Below are 23,830 nucleotides of genomic sequence, written 5' to 3'. Positions count from 1 at the left end.
GTTGGAAAGCGCATACATAATCAAAGCAAAGCCCCAAAGCAGTCAGCAGGGTGACCGCGAGGAAAACAGCCATGCATAAATGGCCAAAATTGCCTGTGCTGCCATATCTTGACGTATGCTAGGGTCTGTGCCATCTGCACTATGGCACAGCCTCATTGGCAGAGCGTAACACTGGTGTTAGCTGGCTGCCAGTACAGGGGGACCATAGAATGGCTCCACCAGAGATGGCCCACCACCCACCCTTCATCTTTGCCTCTCTCTTTAAAAAATAAATAAATGTGCACCTTTTTCTGTTTCATAATTTCCAAATGCCATCTATTCCAGGTTCCTCCTTTTACCTTTTCCCAGTTGCTAAAACAAACTGGAGGGGTTGGAATCGTACTGTCTAGCCCAATCTTGTCAGATTTCAGAAGCTAAGCAGGGTCGATACTTGCATGGGAAACCACCGAGGAAGGCTCTGCAGAGGTAGGCGATGGCCTTGAAAGCCCCTTGCTGGAGTCACTGTCAGTTGCAACTTGACAACTCGTTAGGGTTGCCAACCTCCAGGTACTAGCTGGAGATCTCCCACTATTATAACTGATCTCCAGCCAGTAGGGATCAGTTCACCTGGAGAAAATGTCCGCTTTGGCAACTGGACTCTATGGCATTGAAGTCCCTCCCCTCTCCAAACCCTGCCCTCCTCAGGCATCGCCCCAAAAATCTCCAGGTATTTCCCAACCCGGAGCTGGCCACCCTATGACTAGTGTGTATGTAAAACAAGCTGGAATTATATTAGTGGGGGCCCCAGAGGGATACAGAACTGGCTGCATGGCCCCACTGAACCCTCCATGTGCAGAGAAGAATCAGATTATTATAGGAAGCTCATACAACTGCTCGCAAGCATACAATCCCTCATTATTATTGGGCTGAGCTCAGTGCTGGACAAAGGAAAGAAAAACTGCTGCCAAGAGAGCAAGGAGACCGAGGATTTTAAGCAGAAGCACCGGAGTGTAATTTGTAGAGTTGGCCACAACTCGTGTTTTCGTGGGCTTGAGCATGCGTTCTTCCTGGGTGAGGATGACCTTCCTGGCTGCAGCCCACTTCCCCGGTCCCACCAAGCGGAACTGGAACGGGGTGCAGGGCCCAAAGAAGACGGTCAGGGCCAGCTTGGGATCCTTCAGCAGCAGCGCGAACAGGTTTGGCTTCACTCCAGCGCCGATGGCAAGCTCATCCAGGTAGTTGATGTACTCTGATTGTATGGACTGGCTGCGGCTGGTGCCGAACCTTGGTAGAGGAAGGGAGAGATGGAGAGGTCACTCGTTTCTGTCCCCGATAATTTACAGCTATCCCTCCTCTCCATTATGCAGCAGTGGATATTGCAAGACTAGCACTGGATTGAGGGTGGTGCAGGTAGGGTATTACAAAGAAAGTCCATTTTCTTAATTATTTGGGAAAGTCCTTAGTATTTCAAATGGACCTACAATGTCAACTCTGAAATTGTGAAGTGTCAAAAGGTCTCAAACAGAGCGTGTAGTAGTGGAACTCAAAAAGCTTACTCTCTGTACTTCATCTAGACCAGGGCTTCTTAAACTTTTCCCACTCACGATCCCTTTTCAACCAAGAATTTTTACGGGACCCTGGGTATATAGGTATATAAAATAGGTATACAAATCAAACATTTACTGATAATAAATCATAAAGAAATTTATTTTAAAACAATTATTTGGTATACATATAATTTTACCATTCATTAAAGAAGGAAGCAAATTTGCATACCGTTGCCAAATTTTCTGCGACCCCCACATTCAGTTGCACGACCCCATATGGGATCGTGACCCACAGTTTAAGAAGCTTTGAGCTAGAGGGAGCAGCTGCTGGTCATTTTTCTGCACTGATACTATGGGTGGCCAGAGAAGGCATTGCAGCTGTTTCCATTTGGTTTCTGTATTAATGTTTTAAAGTGAAAAGAAAAGTATGTTGATAAAGGACACGGCTATTCTCCTTTAAGATACTAGTAGCAGAGCAGGAATCTCAATTTGAACTAGCACAACCAAGGAGAAGTTGAAGGATCTAAACACTCTTTCCCTTCCCTGACTGGACTCAATGCAAATTGGACTTTTATGATCATGCCATTTGCGTCTCATGGATGGGACAAGAGGTATGCTCTCAGTCTCGTCTGTTTAATCCTGTGGAAATGTCTTTTTTGACTGGGTTGGCTCTTTGCATTTGTTCTGATGTGTCCATGTTATTGTTTTTAAGATTGCCATTTATTTATTGTTTGAGGCTACCTATTTTATCAGGTTGATATTTTACAATTCTTAGTTCTGTTGGGGGGTTGTTGCTGATTTTTGTATAATTAATTTTATATCTTGTAAGCCCTTTTGAGTTCTCCTTGTATTTTGGAAAAGTGGTGTATAAATATCCGACGTAAGTATAATTTCCCAGCCTTGCCCAGACTGTATCCAAGGAAGGTGCGTCTCTCTGTCCATCTGGGCTATATTACTGAGCAGATGTGTTGCAGTGAGAATCTGTGGGTACCAATCTGCCTACCTGACCTAGGGTTGCCAATTCTGGGTTGGAAATTTCCAGGAAATTTAGGGGTAGAATCATAGAAACATAGAGTTGGAAGGGACCTCCAGGGTCATCTAGTCCAACTCCTTGCACAATGCAGGAAAATCACAACTATCTCCTCCCCACACCCTCAATGTCCCCTACATGCCCAGAAGATGGCAAAAAATTCCTCCGGGATCTAGGGTTGCCAACCTCCAGGTACTAGCTGGAGATCTTCTGCTATTACAACTGATCTCCAGTCGATAGAGATCAGTTCACCTGGAGAAAATGGCCGATTTGGCAATTGGACTCTATGGCATTGAAGTCCCTCCCCTCCTCAAACCCTGCCCTCCTCAGGCTTTGCCCCCAAAATCTTGCAGTGGCAAATAGGGACTGGCAACCCTACCAGGATCCCTGGCCAATCTGGCCTGGAGAAAATTGCTTCCAGGGGACTGTGGGGTTTGAGGAGGGGAAGGATCTCAGAAGGGTATAATGCCATAGAGTCCACCCTCCAAAGCAGCCATTTTATCCAGGGAGACTGATCTCTGTTATCTGGAGATCAGTTGTAATTCTGGGAGATCTCCAGGCCCTACCTGGAGACTGGAAACCCTAACCTGACCTTAAGCTGAGCTCAGCCAAAAAAGGAAGGGCTCTTTCCCTTACCATTGGACCCTCTTTTCATTCCTTTTGATAGTGTCGGCCACCATGGTGTTCTCGGAAGGCAGCACACTCTGCCCTAGAAAAGAAAGGGGAAAGGGTGATGTTGAAGACAAAGATGGCTACAGCACTTCCTTCCCCTAGCAAGTTGTAGCAATGGAGACCAACCCTGTCTCATTTCATTGTTCCTCGCCCCATTTTTTTTAAAAAAAGTATTTCACACACACATGGATTTCCTCTTACCAGAATGGTTGGCCTAATATAGTCATTAAATCTTTCCCCCATTAATAAAGTGCAGCTTCTGGATATAAATGTTATTGTTGGGTTGGATCCTTTCAGCATTTGATAAAAGACAAAGGGGAGGTCTTTTTTGACATATTCGTGGAGGAAAGGGGTATTCATGGCTATTAGTTAAAACGGATACTAGTCATGCTGCATACCTATTCTCTCTAGTATCAGAGGAGCATGCCTATTATCTTAGGTGCTGTGAGACACAGGTAGGATGCTGCTATAGTCATCTTGTTTGTGGGCTTCCTAGAGGCACCTGGTTGGCCACTGTGTGAACAGACTGCTGGACTTGATGGGCCTTGGTCTGATCCAGCAGGGCCTTTCTTATGTTCTTATGTTCTTGACCATTTCTCCCGGTTTCCCCAATCTCTAGTGGAGATAGGGTTGCCAGCTCTGGATTGAGAAATTCCTAGAGATTTTGGGGTGGAGCCTGAGGAGGGCAGGGTTTGGGGAGGGGAGGGACTTCAATGCCACAGAGTCCAATTGCCAAAGCTGGCTTCGTGTAGGAGTGGGGAAACCAACCCAGTTCACCAGATTAGCCTCCACCACTCATGTGGAGGAGTGGGGAATCAAACTTGGTTCTCCAGATCAGAGTCCACTGCTCCAAATCACCGCTCTTAACCACTATGCCACTCTTGACCAGTGCACCATGCTGGCACACCAGGGTACACCACGCTGGCACACCAAGGTATCTCCATTCTAATAAAGCAGATGGAAAAACATCGAGACAAGCCAGAGTGAAAGCTATCCTGCATTTGGGAATCAATCAATTAGCTAAATAGTCTGACAACACCAATTTCTTGTACCCAAAGAGATGACATTTTGCAACAGAACTTAAATGGTGTTGAAGTTCAGTGTCCCGAATCCTTTGCTTGATTTCAGGTTCAGAGTTGTAATAACCCAAATCTACAAATCTACTAGGAGAATATCCAATGCATCCTAATTTCTCTAAAAGGGACCTTTGCTACCTGAGATCCTGGAGAGCTGCTGCTGGTCAGAGTAGACAGTACTGACTTTGATGGACCAAGGGTCTGATTCAGTATAAGGCAGCTTCATGTGTGTGTTCATGTGTGAGATCAGGAGAACCCCCCACCCCCCTGTGCCATGAAATTCATTGGGTGATCTTGGGTCAGTCACTGTGTCCCTTTCTCAGCCTAAGCTATATCACATACAAAATGAGAACCATGTACACCGTTCTGAGCTGCGTGGAGGAAGGGTAGCCTAAAAATGTCCCGGATCGATAGAAATCCAAGGCCAAATGTGTCACATTTGGAATAGTTGAAAATCATTATTTAACTAAGTTACCTATTATTTTGGGTGAAATAATCTCTGTTCACATTTCAAGGGCAAAACTGGATTTTGTACAAAAAGGATGACAAACTCTTTTCTCTTAGTTTAAATCCATTACTCCATGTCCTAGTCACTGAAGCAACAGAGAACAAGCTAGTTCCCTCATTAACATGGCATCCTTTCAAATATTTAAACATGGCTATCATGTCACCCCTTAACCTTCTCTTCTCCAGACTAAACAAACCCAGCTCCTTAAATCTCTCCTCATAGGGCATAGATTCCAGACCTTTGACCATTCTGGTCGCCCTCCTCTGGACACGCTCCAACTTGTCAACATCCTTCTTAAATTGTGGAGCCCAAAACTGGACACAGTATTCCAAGAGAGGTCTGACCAATGCAGAATACAGTGGTAATATTAATTCCCTTGCTCTAGACACAATACTCCTATTGATGCAGCCCAGAATTGCATGGGCCTTCTTAGCCACCATATCACACTGTGATATTAGATACACGTGAACCCCCCTCTCCCCCTCCGTTCTCCACATACCTTTGAAAACTCGTGTCGCCCACCGTGCTTGTAGCTCTGAGGTGGGCATGATGGGCCCAAGGGGCTGGATGAGGCCAATGACAGCCAAGGTGGGCTTCTCCAGGTGAGGAGGGAAGACGTGTTTATATAAGGCCACACGATTGTCTTCCACCTTGATCACAGACTCGTCCAGGAAGGGGAATATCGTGGTGTAGCCAGTTGCAAAGATGACAACGTCCACATTCTCTTCAACGGTGCCATCATCAAAAATGGCGGAGGTTTCGGTGAATTCCTTGACCAGCGGTTTCACCATTATGTCACCGCAGAGGATGCGGCTTGGCAGTTGATCATTAAACACCGGCTCTTTCAATAGGAGCCTGGAAGACAAGAAATAGGAGAGAAACCAGCATTACAGAGAGACTGGAAGGGCTGGAAGGAATGTTCATTAATTATTATAATTATTAATAAAAACCTAGCATTTATAGAGTGCTTTCTAGTATACAAAAGTATTTCACTTGTGGCTCAGTTCAGAGAGGTCATACCAAACAATGGTTTAATTAAACTAACTATGGTCTTTTATGCATTGGAGTTTTACCTGGAGTTCGAGGCTCTCTTGACCCACACTTTTATGTTCCAAATCCTAAAAATGCTATGCATGATGTTGTTTGCCCCAGAGAAAGTCCTAGGGTTTCTGGAGTACTGCAGAATCACCAGCTCAAATCTGGTAGTGTTTGAGTCCGTGCCCCTTGAAAACTCTGCTTTGTAATTGGCTGTAGGGCTTACTGTGAGAAAAATGTCACACACACCTCCAGCTCCCCTCTCCTGCACTTTGGCTTATGCATGGAAATGGGGACAATTTGACCCGGGATGATCTCAGGGGAGATCGAAGAATCACATTAGAATAGGATTGGGAAGACCCAGACAATGTGCAGGCTGGGCACGAGGTCATCTCTAAGGGACAGAAAACTCATGCATAACCCCAGAAAGTAAGTCAAAGTGCCCATGCATAAAAGACCTGTGAGTAGGGTGATTGTCTGAAAGTGGGTAATGGCACTAATTGTGAATAGATAGGGTCCATCAAATATGGATGTAAAGCCCTCTGATACTGTAGAGAATAGGTATGCATCATGACCAGTATTCATTTTGACTAGCCATGGATAGCCCTATCCTCCATGATCATGTCCACTCCCATCTTAAAGCCTTCCAACGTCAGCCATTACCATATCCTGGGGCAGGAAGTTCCACAATTTAACTATGCGTTGTGTGAAGAAATACTTCCTTTTATCTGTTTTGAATCTCTCGCCCTCCCACTTCAGCAGATGACTCCGCATTCTGATATTATGAGAGAGGGAAAAAAGCTTCTCCCTGTCCACTCTCTCCATACTGTGCATAATTTTATATTCTATCATATCTCCCCTTTACCACCTTCTTTCTAAGCTAAACAGCCCTAAGTGTATATCAGTGGTTCTCAAAATTCTGATAGCTGAGCCTCAGATATCTGCCACTCCTGCACTTCCAAAGACACGCTTTTAAAATATGTGGCAAACACTAATAGCCCTCTTCACAAATTATAGTGAACACTTGTCCCTTCTGTATACAATGTATACTTGATTTTTCTTTATATGCATATTGAATAATTCTCATATTGCATTCTATGCATGAACAACTGAATGAATGATTTAAACCCCTTTGTTTATCCAGGCACTGGTTGCTTGTTTCATTTGTAAAGTGAACATGCATTGGCTCTTTGACATGATTCCTGTTCACACATTAGAGTATGCACATGTATTTTGCATGTATGCGTGTCCATCTGATTGTAAGAAAGAGTGAATTGGGGATCAGTACCTGGACAAGAATGGGGTTTAAATGTCATGCTCAGCTGTGTGTATATTGGATGTAACTATTCGGGATGCCAGCTGAGAGCAGGGCCAGAGGCAGATAGCATCAGAAAGCCAGCCCAAGGTCAGGCACTGTTTATTCTAATCCAGTTCCTAAGCATCAGAAGGGCAATTGAATGCAGAGTCAGGTCCAGTTCCAAGGTCAGGGTAATGGCAATCAAACAAAGTACAGGCTTGGATTTCTCCCCCCCTTCTGATTGCTCAATTTTTTTGGTTTTTTTGTTCTTAAAGTGCTTTTTTATGCAGCAATTGGGTTGGGGGGAAGGGAACTTTTCTCTCACTACAGCCAATTACGAAGCAGCATTTCAAGGGACGGGGATTCAAATGCATCCTGATTTGAGCTTGGAGACTTCTGGTGCATAGACTCCCAACAGGAAAGTGTGGGTCCAGCGAGCAACGGACCTCAGGTAAAATTCCCTTGCATAAATGACCTGAGTCTCTGACGCTGGCATTCCAGAGGCTTTGGTAACCCATTTGATGTGGTGGCGCTGGCGCTGCCTGGGCCTCAGGCACAGCTGACTCCCCTGAGCCAGAAGGCTGGGAACATGGTGAGGTTTCTTCGGCTTGTGGTTGCTCTCCTGCTTGTGGCTGCTCTGCAGCCTGCTGCTCCTCTGCCCTCAGTCTGCTTTCTGCCTCCATCTTTTCCTCATGTGAGGACGTCTCTGCAGTGAGACCCACAATGGTAACATGAATAGCGTTGCCAGCTCCAAGCTGGGAAATATCTGTAGATTTTGGGGGTGGAGTCTGAGGAGGGTGAGGTTTGGAGAGGGGAGGGACTTCAATGTCATAGAGTCCAATTGCCAAAGCAGCCATTTCCTCCAGGGGAACTGATGTCTGTCGCCTGGAGATCAGTTGTAATAGCAGGAGATCTCCAGCCACCACCTGGAGGTTTAAATGCAAAAAAACCCTATGCTGAATAAACAATGTTGCTAAGCAGAAAAAACAGCACTCTGGCTCTATAAATGGTTACCGTTAGAATTTTTACTACAATTCAAAAAATAAAGAATACTTATCATTAACTTCTACAATCTACACAAAGAATACTTATCACTAATTTCTACAATCTACACTCTATTCAATATTCTAAACATACGTATACATAGCTAATTAGCCAAAGGCAAAGTACAATTTCTTAGTGAGAAAATCCCTAGTGGGGGGATTTCTTGAACAATGACTCCAGTCTCTGGAAAAAAGTTCTCACAAAAGAATGAAGTTTTCCATTAAGAGATCTTTTGGAGAAATGAGTTGCTCCGCTCACGGTCGTAATTTTCACGGGTCTCGTTCCCGAAGAGAGGTTTTTTGTACGTGAAGGCGTTGATCAGAGTCGGGTGTTACCCAGAGTCGGACGCCACCTCCGGATCAGTGTGCGTTTTGCCTATTCAGCTTCTTCAGCTGGACTATTGTAAATAAAGGCGAATTGCCCACTTTTTACACTTTCATGGGTACTAATACCTCTGAAATACAAATGTGTATACTCACTGACAATATTTAACAAAAAACAAACCATCTCCATTATTACAATTTAACATAAGTTAGACATAAAGAATCTCATGCTCACCACCAAATAGTCAGTCTACCCGTCTCGGGGGTCTCCTTTGGAAAGCCTACAAATTAGAGCTAGTCTACTTCCTTCATTATTAACACAGCTGGTGGAGATCCAGCTGTACTGCATAAACAACATGTTTCATTTGATTTAAAGAGACATACCTTTACCTAATGCATCCTATAGAAAACAAGATAATTCAAACTCTGTGTTAAGGCCAGCGGGTGATAATGTTTTAAAAACATTATCACCTGCTACAAAAGGGCATGGCCAGAGCAGTGATCTACACAGGGACACCACAACAACCTTCTCAGAGGCTGAGTCCTTCCTCTGGGCCAAACAGTCTAAAAAGCAACAACCGCATATTTCAAAAAATGGAGACAGAAGAAAGATTAACAATGGTGACAGAACTGGTGGACAAAAGGGAAAGAAAATGGCAAATACGTGATTTAGAGATGGTAAGGAGCCCCATGGCGCAGAGTGGTAAGCTGCAGTACTGCCGTCCAAGCTCTGTTCATAACCTGAGTTCGATCCCGATGCAAGTCGGTTTCAGGTAGCTGGCTCAAGGTTGACTCAGCCTTCCATCCTTCCGAGGTTGGTAAAATGAAGATGACTAGGGAAGGCACTGGCAAACCACCCCGTAAACAAAAAGTCTGCCTAGTAAACGTCGGGGTGTGACGTCACCCCATGGGTCAGGAATGACCCGGTGCTTGCACAGGGGACCTTTACCTTTATCTTTAATGTCATTGTTATAATCACAGTTCAATCTCACCCTTCTTCCAACAGGCTCAAACCTGTGAGGTAGAATATCAATTACAGCTAAACAACTGAATATTAAAACGGATTTGTAGTGGTTCTTTTCTAGCTTTCTATACCTGTTCTGAGGCACCAGACCATAGTTTTCATGGTTAAACCATCCATTCATCTTCTGTGCTAGCATCCATCGCAGGATGCCCAAAGGGAGGAGATTGACAAGCAGGTTTTTGAAGCGAGTATGAAGGACGATGTCCCAGGGATAGCCGCTGTCGAACACGCGGCTCATTACCCAGGAGCCCCCACTTGTGCTCACAACCACCTGCCGGAAAACAAAAGAAGGAGATTAAGAAGGCTAATGACATTCCAGGGTCAACTAAGCTGTCCTAGTTGATCCAACAATGCATTTTTACCTCAGCCTTCCTCCAAGGAGTTCTCTCTCTCTAATTTTGTCCTCATTAAAACCCTTGTGAGGTAGGTTAGGTTGAGAGAGGCTTAGGGTTGCCAGCTCCTGGTTAGGTTGAGAGAGGCTTAGGGTTGCCAGCTCCTGGTTGGGAAATACCTGGAGATTTTGAAGGTGGAACCTGAGGAGGGCGAGGTTTGGGGAGCGGCTTCAATGCCATAGAGTTCCCTTTCCAAAGTGGCTGTTTTGTCCAGGTGAACTGATCTCTGTTGCCTGAAGATCAGTTGTAATAGTGAAGTGCTCCTAATAAAGGTCTTTTACCTGTAGCACTCTAAACTGCCCCTGTGTACATAAACAGGTGCAGGAATCCTCCTTTTAGACGTGACACCTGTGTAGATAAACATGGGTCAAGAACCGCCCCCTTCTTCTCTTTTCATCTTCCTTTCCATTCACTTAGTCTGCATAAAGCACGCACACATTCCTCTAACTGCAACAAGTAACAGCTGCCGGCATTTAGCTTGTTATCTAGTTAAAGGGACTCCGATGTTCCCGGAGAGGGGACTCTCTGTTTGGACCTAACGCATGCACAATTAGAGAACCGCTCGCTGCCAAAGTTGCTGAGTTGCTGATTTCAATAGCCAAGAACGACACCATGGGAAAATTAGAAATGTATCTTTATTGAAGACAATTGTTAGAAGTGTATAAAAGTTGATCAATGCTGAACTGGAGTGTGATTCTTTCTCTTGGTTTCGGCTGGAGAAACTTGATCCCAGCTTGTACTGTTAAACTGGTACCATTAAATAGCATAAGCTGTAAAAGTAATTCCTGATCTCCAGTGTGTTATCCTTGATCAGATCTACCTGGGGTAACGTTTTAGGCACAACAATAGCGGCAGATCTCCAGCTGCCACCTGGAGGTTGGCAACCCTAGAGAGGCTGCTTGACCCAAGGTCACTGAATGAGCTACATAGAGTGGGGATTTGAACTCTAGGTCTCCCCAGTCCTAGCCACTACACTACACTAACTCAAGATCTCGGCCTTGAGGCTACTTTTCCCAACAGAGCATGTACGACTTCTCTTTATTCACACCTGCAACAATACATGAATGTTTGCAAATGGGGTCTGAGAGCAGCAGTTGGCCAAGCCAGCGCCTAACTGGGGAAGTGACAGGAGCTAGCTACCCAACCCATGTCCCCCCATGACACATGAACACAAGAAGCTGCCTTATACTGAGTCAGACCCTTGGTCCATCAAAGTCAGTACTGTCTACTCAGACCGGCAGCGGCTCTCCAGGGTCTCAGGCAGAGAGAGGTCTTTCACATCACCTACTTGCCTGGTCCCTTTAACTGGAGATGCCGGGGATTGAACCTGGGACCTTCTGCATGCCAAGCAGAGGCTCTACCACTGAGCCATACCCCTCCCCAGCTGTGACTGGCCCCCAGCATGCAATATACAGACTGAACCCTTGCGGAGTGACCCTGGCATGCAATTAAAGACACAGACAACTTGTTGGAATGAAAATGCCACAACTTTTATTGGTTACAGTGTAAGGGCATTGGTATAGCATAGGGGCTGGATCCCAGACATTGGCTGACCCACCTGCCAACCAATGCATCCCTACACTCTTTGGAAATATCTCAATGCACTCCATGCGCTAGCATAGTTATAGGGAAAGGAATTTTTTTGTTCGAAATTCACGTTTTTAGCTATAGCCCCTGAGACCTCTTATTCTGTTTTAAAGCTGTAATTTCACTTGGTAGAGAAATCAGAGCACCAGGGGTTGTCAGGTCCAGATTGGGAAACTCCTGGAGATTTGGGGATGGAGCCTGAGAAGGACAGGGACCTCAGCAGGTTACATTGCCATAGAGTCCTTGTTGGGAATTAGACAGCGGGTTTTGTCCATGTCAGGACCACAAAAACAGTTAAATGTTTATATTTGTTTGCATGGTATTGGGGAACAGTGCTGGCCACTTAGCCAGTGTTAATTGGTCAGTTAAGCTGGTATTGTGGGTTACGTGATGTTCAGTCGCATTCCAAGAAGCAGGAGTTAAACTGCAGTTTTGTTGATAAGAGAGACAAGATATGACTAAACGCTTCTTCCTCTAGTTATGAGCCATGTGACAGCAAGAGTTGAAGAGAAATGAATTGTAGTTAGAAGTTATTTTATATCCCAAGTTTACCCTCCCTTTAATATAGTACATATTTGTTATGTTAAAGAAAGCAACGTGTTTAGAGTCTTTGTGTGTGTTTGTGATCCATAATCACAAGATCACGATCTTTTTGCATTTAATCTCAACAGTCCTCCCTCCAAAGCATCCATTTTATCCGGGGGAGCTGATCTCTGTAGTTTGGGGCTCAGCTGTAATTCTTGGGGATCCCCTGGCCCCATCTGGAGGCTGGCATCCCTAAAGAGCACCCTTCTGTAACTTTAGTCCTTGTGGTTGTTTTATGTTACACCCCGACAGGTGCTGCTCTGGCAGAAGGGTAGGAAGGTCTGGGAAGGCATCCCCTGCCTCTGAGCATCTACAAAGTGAAATTCTTAAATTCTGCAGAACCTCCCTTCCTGCCCCTCGCCTCTTCGAGTTTCTCTTTGATCAAAATGGAATTGTTTAGAAACTGGCAGCAAATTCCCCAAAAGAGGAAAAGAAATGGATTGTTGGATTTCAGGGACAAATTGGGTAAAGAGGAATTAAGGGAATTTCTCTTAACAACGCCAGTGTGCACTTGTCCAGAAGCATAATTGCATTATAATGTGCTCCCCGATTCCCATAGAATCCGATAAAGAATGAGGGAAGGAGGTGGGTTTGAATTTACAGCCAGTTTTATTGATCAATACACCATAGCTGGGTGAAAGCAGGATCTGAAGCCAACAGGGACTAAGATCCAGTCTCACACCAAGGAGGGGCAACAGCAAAAGATTATATAGATTTTTCACATTCCAACAGAAGAAGATACTTTTTCTGAACAGACGATCCTAGCTTTGCCAGAGCGCATGCATGTATGCTCTTTGCAATAGAATAGAGCCTATTCTATTGAGTTCAGAGCGTTCCCTTGAAAGCGAAAGCTTTATTGCAAAGGGGAAGGATCTCCCAGGTCCCTCCTTGTGCAAAGGGGAGACTTTTCCAGCCCTTGGAATGTGTGTGTGTGTGTGCGTCCTTCGGTGCAAACTAGTTACTCGCTGAAGGGGAGGGAGAACGGGCTGTTATGCAGGGAAGGGGAAAGGGTTACTGAGAAGCGGCTTCTGCCAGCTAACAGCTTTTGCATGCATGCTTGCCTGTAAAATGCAAGTATGTCTAAAGTTGCTGCAGGTGTGATTACTTACGCACAACACATCCTGCCTCAGACTGAGCTTTGTGCAGCTCAGACGTTCCCATGCCACATTGTAAACTCTGGTTTGTAATGATAATAATCTAACAGTCCCTCTGAATTTCAAAATCTTTGGAACTAATGATGCAAGCACAATCCCCCCCCCCCAAAAAAAAATTATTCTTCCTCTCTCTGGCCATTTATGCAGGGTCAGTTTTGATACTTGCTCAAAGCTGTTTTTTTTTTTAAATGAAACCTTTAAAGTGCCTATTCACGGTCCCGATGCAAAAGGAGAAATTCCACACACCCCACTGGCCTGCTCCTTTTCTCCTTTGTTTGCATAGCCACTGGCAATGGTTGTTTGCATAGCTAAGCCGAGTTTGTGATGCTTTCATGGTTCCTTCAGTAAATGCTTCTGTGTGGGGGCAGAGCAAACACAAAAGGTCATGTTAGAGGGGCTCTTAAGAAATGCGAAGCAGGTATACCCCTGCTTCGCAGTCACTTCATGAATGCCGGTCCAGCGTGAAAAACTAAAAAAAACTATGCGGGGCACTTCAGCCTGGAACTCGCTGCTAATTAACAAGCATAAATGGCGTCTATCTGTCAAGCTTCTCTAGCCCGCCTTCACCTGATGGGTAGAGTTGTCAACCTCCAGGTGGTGTCTGGAGATCTCCTGCTATTACAACTGATCTCCAGGCAACTGAGGTCATTTCCCCTGGAGAAAATGGCCATTTTGGCAATTGGACTCTATGGCATTGAAGTCTCGCCCCTCTCCAAACCCTGCCCTCCTCAGGCTCCACCCCCAAAATCTCCAGGTATTTCCCAACTCGGAGTTGGCAACCCTACACTGCAATACTGCTGGTGTAACCATCATAGTTTGCATTGTGATATCAGTTGAAAACAAATAATGTTATCTACAGTGCCTACTAAAATTGTTGGATGTAAATATACACTCTCCTCTGTGACCAGATTTATCCTCTCAAATCCACCCTAACTCTGATCTCATTTTGTGGTCACATGTATATGATCTCATCTGTTATTTGGTGATATCCTGTACCAGATACGAAAGATCACCTGCTTTGTTCAGTTTAAGTTAGACAGGACTATTTTCTACTGACTTATATAAATAACCACAGCTTACAAATATAATAGAAAAATAACATTTTTCTAATATGCTAGAATTAAATTAATTAAAATCTTACACATCCCACAAAATGAGATCATGAAAGGGCGGGCAGGAATGTTTGCATCAGTGTTTGGCTCTCATGGACTTTTCTTGCATGCCCAGGATAGTGCCGATCACCACTTGGGGTCAGGAAGCAATTTTCCTCCAGGCCAGATTGGCCAGGGATTCTGGAGGAGCTTTTTTTGCCATCTTTCAGACATGGAGTAGGGGTCACTGGAGGTGTGGGGGGAGGTATTTGGGGATTTCCTGCATAGTGCAGGGTTGGGCTAGATGACCCTGGTGGTCCCTTCCAACTCTATGATTCTATGATCCTACGATCTGCAGGACCTGTTTGAAGTGTTTTATCCTCTCTCCTCAATTCTCTCACAACCATACCTTTTTTGGTTCTTGTAGGTTATCCGGGCTGTGTAACCGTGGTCTTGGAATTTTCTTTCCTGACGTTTCGCCAGCAACTGTGGCAGGCATCTTCAGAGTAGTAACACTGAAGGACAGTGTCTCTCAGTGTCAAGGGTGTAGGAAGAGTAATATATAGTCAGAAAGGGGTTGGGTTTGAGCTGAGTATTGTCCTGCAAAAGTATTGTCCTGTAAGTATCAAGATAATGTGCTAATGAGGGTATGGTATGTTAATATGGAACCATTGTATCCTGAAGTGATCTGTTAATGTGTGTAATCCAAAGCTAATCTGTATGGCTATTGTTGAATGTTGTCTTTGTCTGGAGGTTTTTCAGGGCAGGAAGCCAAGCCTTATTCATTCTTAAACTCTCCTCTTTTCTGTTAAAGTTGTGCTGATGTTTATGAATTTCAATGGCTTCTCTGTGCAATCTGACAAAATAGTTGGTAGAATTGTACCTTTTTTGCCTCCCGACAGACCTCCACGGCAATATCTGCGGCTGAATTCCCCATTCCAATGATCACCACTGTTTTCCCACGGAATATGTCTGGTTTCTTATAGCTTTGGCTATGGAGATAGCTACCCTTGAACTTTTCAAAACCTGCCATAAAACAAAGCGCAACAGTACAACAACTACAGCACTGTAAAAGAAATTCAGCTTCGGGATATGTCCAATTCTGAACCATGATTTCAGAGTGCTGGGTTGTAAAATTCATGGACCAAACAGAGGGGAATGAGACCCAATCTAACAAAACAAAGCTGGGTACCCAAAAGGTTGGATGAACTAAAATTAAACAATGAAATATATTTATTACAATGCAAATGCATAGATTAAAAACAAGCCCTTATGGCAACAGATACAGGGCTGATAATCTAAAACCACATGCCAAACGCGTTTCTTCCCCCAGGCCTTCTTCAGTGGTCTAGTAAAACATATTATGCACACATAAATAGGGTTGACAACTTCCATGTGGTAGCTGGAGATGTCCCGCTATTACAACTGTCTCTAGATGACAGAGTTCAGTTCATCTGGAGAAAATCACCGCTTTGGAAGATGAACTCTGTGGCATTATACCCCAATGAAGTCCCTCCCCTCCCCAAACTCGTACCCTCCTCAGGCTCCACCCCCAAATCTCCAGTATTTCCCAACCCAGAGCTGGCAACCCTACACATAAACCATCATAAACAGAACAATTTTATATCAGCCTGGGTATGTCTTGTAAGATGTATTCCAAGTGCTAACAGAATGTTGCTTAAATATGTTTTGAACTGTAAAAGCACACATGCATGGAATGCAATTGAATTATTTCTTTTTGGAATGGGCTGGAATTACATAAAAAGATTCTCTTTCTATGTTGATACTGATATGCATGCTTTGTATGTAATGCCAGCCCATTCCAGAAAGAAATGATTAAACTGCATTCCACAGATGTGTGCTTTTACAATCCAAAACATATTTAAGCAACATTCTGTTAGTATAGTCCACTTGAAATATATGTTATAATACATGATGCCAGGGCTGATATAAGCTCGTTCAATTTGTTTATTATCATTTATGTGTGCATAATATGTTTTAGCAGACTACTGAAGAAGGCCTGGGGGCTGAAAAGCATTTGGCATGTGGAGAGCCAGCATGGTGTAGTGGTTAAGAGCGGTGGTTAGGAGGGGTGGAATCTAATCTGGAGAACCGGGTTTGATTCCCCACTCCTCCACATGAACAGTGGACTTCAGTCTTGTGAACCGGGTTGGTTTCCCCACTCCTAAACATGAAGCCAGCTGGGTGACCTTGGGCTAGTCACAGTTCTCTCCGAACTCTCTCAGCCCCACCTACCTCACAGGGTGTCTGTTGTGGGGAGGGGAAGGTGATTATAAACCGGATTGATTCTTCCTTAAGTGGTAGAGAAAGTCAGCATATAAAAACCAATTCTTCTACCCTTCTTCTTTTCGATTAACGTCCCTGTATCTGTTGCCCTAAGAGCTTGTTTTTAATATATGCATTTGCCTTGTAATAAATATATTCCATTGTTTAATTTACTTGTAGTTTACCCAACCTTTTGTGTAAAATCCATGTCCAGGGTACATTTTGGTGGTGGAAAGTCCCATCAGGTTGCAGCCAACTTATGCAACCCCATAGGGTTTTCAAGGAAAGAGACAAACAGAGGTGGTAAGCCATTGCCTGCCTCTGGGTAGCAACCCTGGACTTCCTCGGGGGTCTCCCATCCAAGTACTAGCCAGAGCCAGCTTTGCTTAGCTACTGACATCTGATGAAATTGGGTTAGCCTGGGTCATCCAGGTCAAGGCCAGGTTCAAATGCAGGAAAGAAGGAGTTCACGCAACCACTTTTCATGTGGAGTCACTGTGGATCATGTGTGGAAGTCAAAAAAAGGAGGAAAGTGTGAGAAAACAGTCACGCATAGAAGCTGCATTGCCAGCACACAGGCCCTTGCAATTTCAACTGCTATGGAAGTAACGTTGAGAATTCCTTCTGTGTGGAAGCAGCCAGGCTACGCTGGAGACGACCCCATTCCCAATATATAGAGTTTAGGGTTGCCAGGTCTCTCTTCGCCACCGGCGGGACGTTTTAGGGTGGAGCCTGAGGAGGGCAGAGCTTGGGGAGGGGAGGGACTTTGATGCCATAGAATCCAATTGCCAAAGCAGCCATTTTCTCCAGGTGAACTGATCTCAATCGACTGGAGATCAGTTGTATTAGCAGATCTCCAGCTAGTACCTGGAGGTTGGCAATGCTAGTAGGTTTGCCAGCTCCAGGTTGGGAAATACCTGGAGATTTTTGGGGTGGAGAATGAGGAAGGTGGGGTTGGGAGAGGGGAGGGACTTCAATGCCATAGAGTCCAATTGGCAAAAGCAGCCATTTTCTCCAAGGGAACTGATCTTCGTTGGCTGGAGATCAGTTGTAATAGCAGGAGATCTCCAGCTACTACCTGGAAATTGGCAACACTACTGATGGGGCTTAGGGCTGTCAGGTGTAATTTTGTAATTCTGTACATATTAAGTTTACAACAATATAATAATTGGGGTTAAAAAATTGATTTTGTTTCAGTGTATTTTCATAGAGCATCTTGAGCCCCGTGCTGTTTTTGGTTTCCTCCACTACCTGGAGGTTGGCAACCCTACCAATCTGTGAAATGCAGTAATTCACCCAGATACTACATTTTCTAACCCTTTTGTACAAATATCCAAACCACTGCCAGATTTTCAACCATTTGTGAAGTTGCAAGATCCCCTGCATACCAGGAAAACACTTCAGCGGTGGGATGTAGGCTTCTATCTGGTGGCCTATGCAGATCATAACGGCATCAAAGATGAACGATTCCTGGCTCTCCTCACTCTGAGTGACAACTCGCCATTGGCCAGTGGTTGAGTAATCTTTGCTCTTTTCTACATGGATAACAGGAGTCTGCCAAGAAGCCAAAAAAAGGGCATCATTTATTTAGTAAATTTTAACCCTGCACTTCCTCCAGCAAGCTTAGAGCCACAGACATTATTCTCCCCCTCCTTCATTTATCTTCACAACAACCCTGAGAGGTAGGTTAGGCTGTGGGGCAGGGAGAGGGGGAGAGAGAGACTAGCTCAAGGTTGTCCAGTAGGGTTGCCAGCTCCAGAATGGGAAATACCTGGAGATTTTTGGGGCGCACCCTGAGGAAGGTAGGGTTTGGGGAGGAGAGGGACTTCAGTGCCATAGAGTCCAATTGCCAAAGCAGCCATTTTCTCCAGGGGAACTGATCTCTGTCATCTGGAGGTCAGTTGTAATAGCAGGAGGTATCTAGCCACTACCTGGAGGTTGGCAACCCTATTACCCAGTGAATTTTATGGCGCGTGGGGATTTGAACCAGGGTCTCCCAGATCCCAGTCCAACCCTCTCACCGTCATACTACACTGGCTTTACACACATTGGCAACTCTGAAACTGTGTGCTTTTTCATACTAATTCCTTCTTACCAGTGAACAAGGAAACTATTTTGAGAGGGAAGGGGCTGAGAACACTTTACAAGGAACCCTCATATCTTCATCATGGGGGAGAGGCTGTGGCTCAGTGGTAGAGCATCTCTTTGGCATGCACAAGATCCCAGTTTCAATTCCCAGCATCTCCATTTAAAGGAGGGTTGCCAACCTCCAGGTGATGGCTGGAGATATCCTGCTATTACAACTGATCTCCAGCCAATAGAGATCAGTTCACCTGGAGAAAATGGCTGCTTTGGCAATTGGACTCTATGGCATTGAGTCCCTCCTCTCTCCAAACTCCGCCCTTCTCAGGCTCCACCCCCAAAATGTCCAAGTATTTACCAACCTGCAGGTGGCAACCCTAAGTTAAAAGGACTAGGAAAGTAGGTGATGTGAAAGACCTCTGCCTGAGACCCTGGAGAGCCGTTGCCGGGCTGAGCAGACAATCCTGACTTTGATGGACCCAGGGTCTGATTCAGTAGAAGGCAGCTTCGTGTGTTCATGTGTTCATCAAATCGTTTCCCAGGATTACCGTATTTCAAGAACGCCATTACATTGGTGCAAAAGAGGGTATGCGCTTGCTGTACAGATAGGCCCTTTGATGCAAGCATAGAGTGTGTACAAATTTACATGGACAGTAGGACCTGCTGAGGCTACCTGCCCCCACTTCTGCCATTTATTGACAGACCCAAGAGCGAGTCAGCAAAATCAAATGCTGTTTCGGTCACCTGGCTTGCCCTCCTCCTCCTCCTCCACATTTCAAGCGCCTTTTTGAATTTTCTGTTACTGAACATTGACAAATATGTATAGGAACTCTGCCCCAGTACGCTAACAATGGCTACAATACATCCAGTACGTACAGCCTAGGTCAGTCGTTCTCAACCTTTTTCCGACCGTGGCCCCCTTCCAACCTTGTTTCCTTCCTGTGGCCCCCCTGTCCTACCGGTGGAAAGGTAGCTATTTGGATGTTTTGTTTGTAAATAGCCAAGGGACAAAGAAGCATAAACCGCCACACAAAATGCACACATGCAGTTCTTATTGGGAAACGTTTACAAAAAATACCCCACAAAAAGGGAATGCAACGTGCTAATAAGCAACAATGTTCACATACAAGGGAGAACAAAGCCTCTACCACTGTTGCACAAGATTACAGCAATACAAAAATCCACAGCTGCAAACGATGCATAGAAGTGCAATGAAGAAAGTCATGTGTTAGGTTTTCATGTGTTTCTGTTTTCTTCACTTCTCACTTCCCTCTGTGGCCCCCGAGTCTCATGCTGTGGCCCCCCATTCACGCAATTTTCACCTGTGGCCCCCTTGGAATATCCTGTCCCCCCCCCGGGGTGGGACATGGCCCCAGGTTGAGAACCACTGGCCTAGCTTACATAATGTCAAGTACATTGAACCAGGCTTTATAATATTTCTCCCCAAGGGCTGCTGAAATTAGATAAGAAAAGATTGTCGAAAAGGCTGTTCATCGTTGTACATCAACGTACTTTGAACCTGATGTATTTGAGCAGATCAAAGCGCTTGGCATAAAGTTGCAGATATTCCAGGAACTTGGAGTTGTGCAAATAGTTAGGAAAGTGATCGGGCATCGGAAAGTCACTGAAACAGGACATCTCTTTGGAGCTATTCATGACAACCGACTTGTAGATGCTTGCCCTGCCTTTCTCTTCATTTTCCTGGAAGAGAAGAACATAGCAAGAGCCTTGCTGGATCAGCCCATGTCATCCATGTCCTGTTTTCAACAACAATCAAGCAGAAGTCCATGAGAAAGGCAGGAAAAACACAGCTATCCCCCTCCCACCATAAAATTTATGTTCAGAGGGGTATTTAGATACTATAACTAGGGTTGCCAACTTCCAGGTAATAGCTGGAGATCTCCTGCTGTTGCGACTGATCTCCAGCTGATAGAGATCAGTTCACCTAGGGAAAATGGCCACTTTGGCAATTGGACTCTATGGCATTGTAGTCCCTCCCCAAACCCCACCCTCCTCAGGCTCCGCACCAAAAATCTCCCACCGGTGGTGAAGAGGGATCAGGCAATGCTATGTTTCCTCCTTTCTCGTTTTGTTTCATTCCCTTCCCTCTTCGTCACCTGCCCAGTCACCTGATTTCCCCTCTCCTTCACCCGCTCAGCTGTATTATCCCTAGGGTTGCCAGGTCCCTCTTCACCACCAGTGGGAGGTTTTTGGGGCGGAGCTTGAGGAGGGTGAAATTTGGGGAGGGGAGGGACTTCAATGCACTAGAGTCTAATGGTCAAAGTGGCCATTTTCTCCAGGTGAACAGATCTCTATCGGCTGGAGATCAGTTGTAAAAGCAGGAGATCTCCAGCTACTACCTGGAGGTTGCCAGCCCTAATTATCCCCCTGTCCAGTTCCTACCTTAGAAACATTTTCATGCAGCATCATGGGTTTCTAGGCAACCTAAAGTGTTGGCCAGGTATTTCCACAATGTTTTGTGTGTCTGTTTTTGAGCAAACATAGGGTCACGGGCAGATTGGCCATCACAGACACTTGGTCTTTTCCTGGTGGGCAGATAGCCTGCCCCCTCCCACCTGGGCTGAGCCAGCCCAGTGCCAAGAAGAGCAGCGCCTGGCTGAGCCATACCTCCCCCTTTTCCCTCCAATCTTGGAGGGAGGGGCAGGTTAGTGTGCCAGTTTGCCCACCATGGTGGGAAACTTCCAGCCCTCCAAGTTCTGGCCTCTGCCACTGCTTCATACAGTGTGAGAACAAAAAATAGAGGAGGAATGGCAATGTGGGATGCCACAATGTCACTTGCAACTGGAACCCAGAAGTGACATCATCCCATCGCACAATGCTCTAGGAATTCCTCTGATCCTTATGTTTTTTACCATAGAGATCAGGGGAAACACCAGAGCATTGCACAATATGATGACATCACTTCTGAGTTCCCAGCTGGAAGTGATGTCACCGTGTTGCACAATGCTATTTGGCTTGTGTCTGCCCCCCTCCCCCATGCTACCGCAACTGTATGGAGATAAACTGGCAACCCAGGGGCCAAGTCCCTGTTCAAACATCATTTATTTCCAGTCTCCCCCTGTGTGGGGTTTACCTCAGAAAGATATACCCTGGGTGGCTCATCTTTTGTGGCATTTTTGATCTGCCCAGAGAGTGGCCAGGTTTTGTAGACTGGTATGCAATGTAAGGAAGGCCAGATCGACCCATACTGTTTTTCCAGCTCTTAATGGGGACTTATGATTTTACTAAATAATGTATTAAGGATATTAATTGGGTTTTGTTTTTTAATGTATATGATTGAATTTTAACCATTAGTATGCGTTCCCGTGTTTGTACTTTTTGGTGGTTGGAAGCATGACTGTTTTAGAGCTTTGAATATTATGTGGGACTGGTCAACTGACCGCAATAAATATATACTGATACTGATCTGCCCAGCAGGCAGATGTTACATATATGATGTTCAATCTCACTATAGATCTAGAAGTAATTATAGAATAATGTTGAGTATACTTAAGATGCAAGAATTATTTCATTGGTAGGAGGCGATGGAGGTGGATGGAGAGGAAGCTGTGTGCAGACATCTTCAAGTTCCTTTACATGCATGTTTGCCAGAGTCAAGATGAATTCACCTTTTAAACTCAGATTTAACTTCTGGAGACCAAGGGAAGATGCTGAAGAATTCCAATGGACCACCAAATATTTTTACCTGGCATCTCCAACACCTTCCCCCAATCAGCAAATCAGGGACAAAATAGTTTCCGGCTAAACATTAGGAAGAACTTTCTGACAGCTAGAGCAGTTCCTCAGTGGAACAGGCTTCCTCAGGAGGTGGTAAGCTCTCCTTCCCTAGAGGTTTTTAAGCAGAGGCTAGACGGCCATCTGTCAGCAATGCTGATTCTATGACCTTAGGCAGATCATGAGAAGGGGGCAGGAAGGGTTGTGTCAGTGACCCTTTCTTGCATGCCCAGGGTAGTGTCGATCGCCACTTGGAGTCAGGAAACAATTTTCCTCCAGGCCAGACTGGCCAGGGATCAAGGAGGGTTTTGTTTTTTTTGCCATCTTCTGGGCTTGGCGTAGGGGTCACTGTGGTTGTAGAGGGGAGGTAGTTGTGAATATCCTTCACTGGGCAGGGGGTTGGACTAGATGACACCGGTGGCACCTTCCAACTCTATGGTTATATTACTTTTTTACCAAGGACGAAACTCAGAAACCTAAGGCTGCCCATGTATAAACATGGAGCACATATATATTTGTCAGCCTTTGATTGTTCAACTCTTCCAGTCTTCTCCCTGAATTTCTTTTAAGGGACCTCTGTGGCTTACAGCTGGGGGAAGCATTCAGCGTTTTACTCACTGTGAATCTCCACAGCCCTCCCAGGTCGCTGCTCTGCTCAAAGCACGTGGGCTCCAGGCCTTCATCCAGGCAGCCTTTGATGGAGGCCAGCCCACTCACACCGGCACCGATCACAGCAACTCTCTTGGCCATGGTCCCCTGCAGTGAGGAAAGATCAAGACCATCTTTCTTGGACCGGAAGCTCAACTCAGAGCACCCTGAGGGTAGGGTTGCCAATAGGGTTGCCAGATCCCTCTTCGCCACCAGCAGGAGATTTTAGTGGTGGAGCCTGAGGAGGGTGGGGTTTGAGGAGGGGAGGGACTTCAGTGCCATCGAGTCCAATTGTCAAACCCTAGTTGCCAACCTCCAGGTACTAGCTGGAGATCTCCTGCTATTACAGAGGAAGATGACAGCAAATGGCCTGCAGCCCTTCTGTTATGCAGACCCATTCCAGGGATCAGGAAGGGGAGAAGAAACACTGACGGGAATGTCTTAATCATTAAAAGACTCAAGGTTCACTAGTGGTTAATGCAGGACAGAATTACAGTTTATGCCTACTGTGCTTTCTTTCCACATAACAGGAAGGGAAAGGAAAGAGCGGAGTTGTCATGTCAAACTGGTGGTAAATCACCCCTTCTGCTGACCTGTCGATTCAGAAAGCTCATTCACACAACCAGTTCTATCAGTAGGGTTGCCAGGTCCTTCTTCGCCACCAGCGGGAGGTTTTTGGGGCAGAGCCTGAGGAGAGCGGGGTTTAGGGAGGGGAGGGACTTCAATGCCATGGAG

General features: G+C 45.4%; 1 protein-coding gene across 1 annotated transcript; it reads right to left on the bottom strand.

Moving 5' to 3' along the window:
- Nucleotides 1–911: 911 nt before the first annotated feature.
- On the bottom strand, nt 912–23,203 carry LOC130493878 (dimethylaniline monooxygenase [N-oxide-forming] 2-like). Its single transcript, XM_056867498.1, has 8 exons — nt 23,066–23,203; nt 20,225–20,413; nt 18,019–18,184; nt 15,228–15,370; nt 9,607–9,806; nt 5,312–5,667; nt 3,193–3,265; nt 912–1,263 (listed from the first exon to the last, which is right to left on the bottom strand). Exons 1-8 carry the CDS (start codon nt 23,195–23,197, stop codon nt 912–914), a joined length of 1,611 nt encoding a protein of 536 aa, XP_056723476.1. The 5' UTR covers nt 23,198–23,203.
- Between the last annotated feature and the right edge of the window lie 627 nt (nt 23,204–23,830).

Source organism: Euleptes europaea, chromosome 2 (assembly GCF_029931775.1).
Source record: "Euleptes europaea isolate rEulEur1 chromosome 2, rEulEur1.hap1, whole genome shotgun sequence".
NCBI lineage: Eukaryota > Metazoa > Chordata > Lepidosauria > Squamata > Sphaerodactylidae > Euleptes > Euleptes europaea.
The sequence above is the reverse complement of the archived record's forward strand: the minus strand, read 5'-3'. Positions and strand labels throughout refer to the sequence as shown.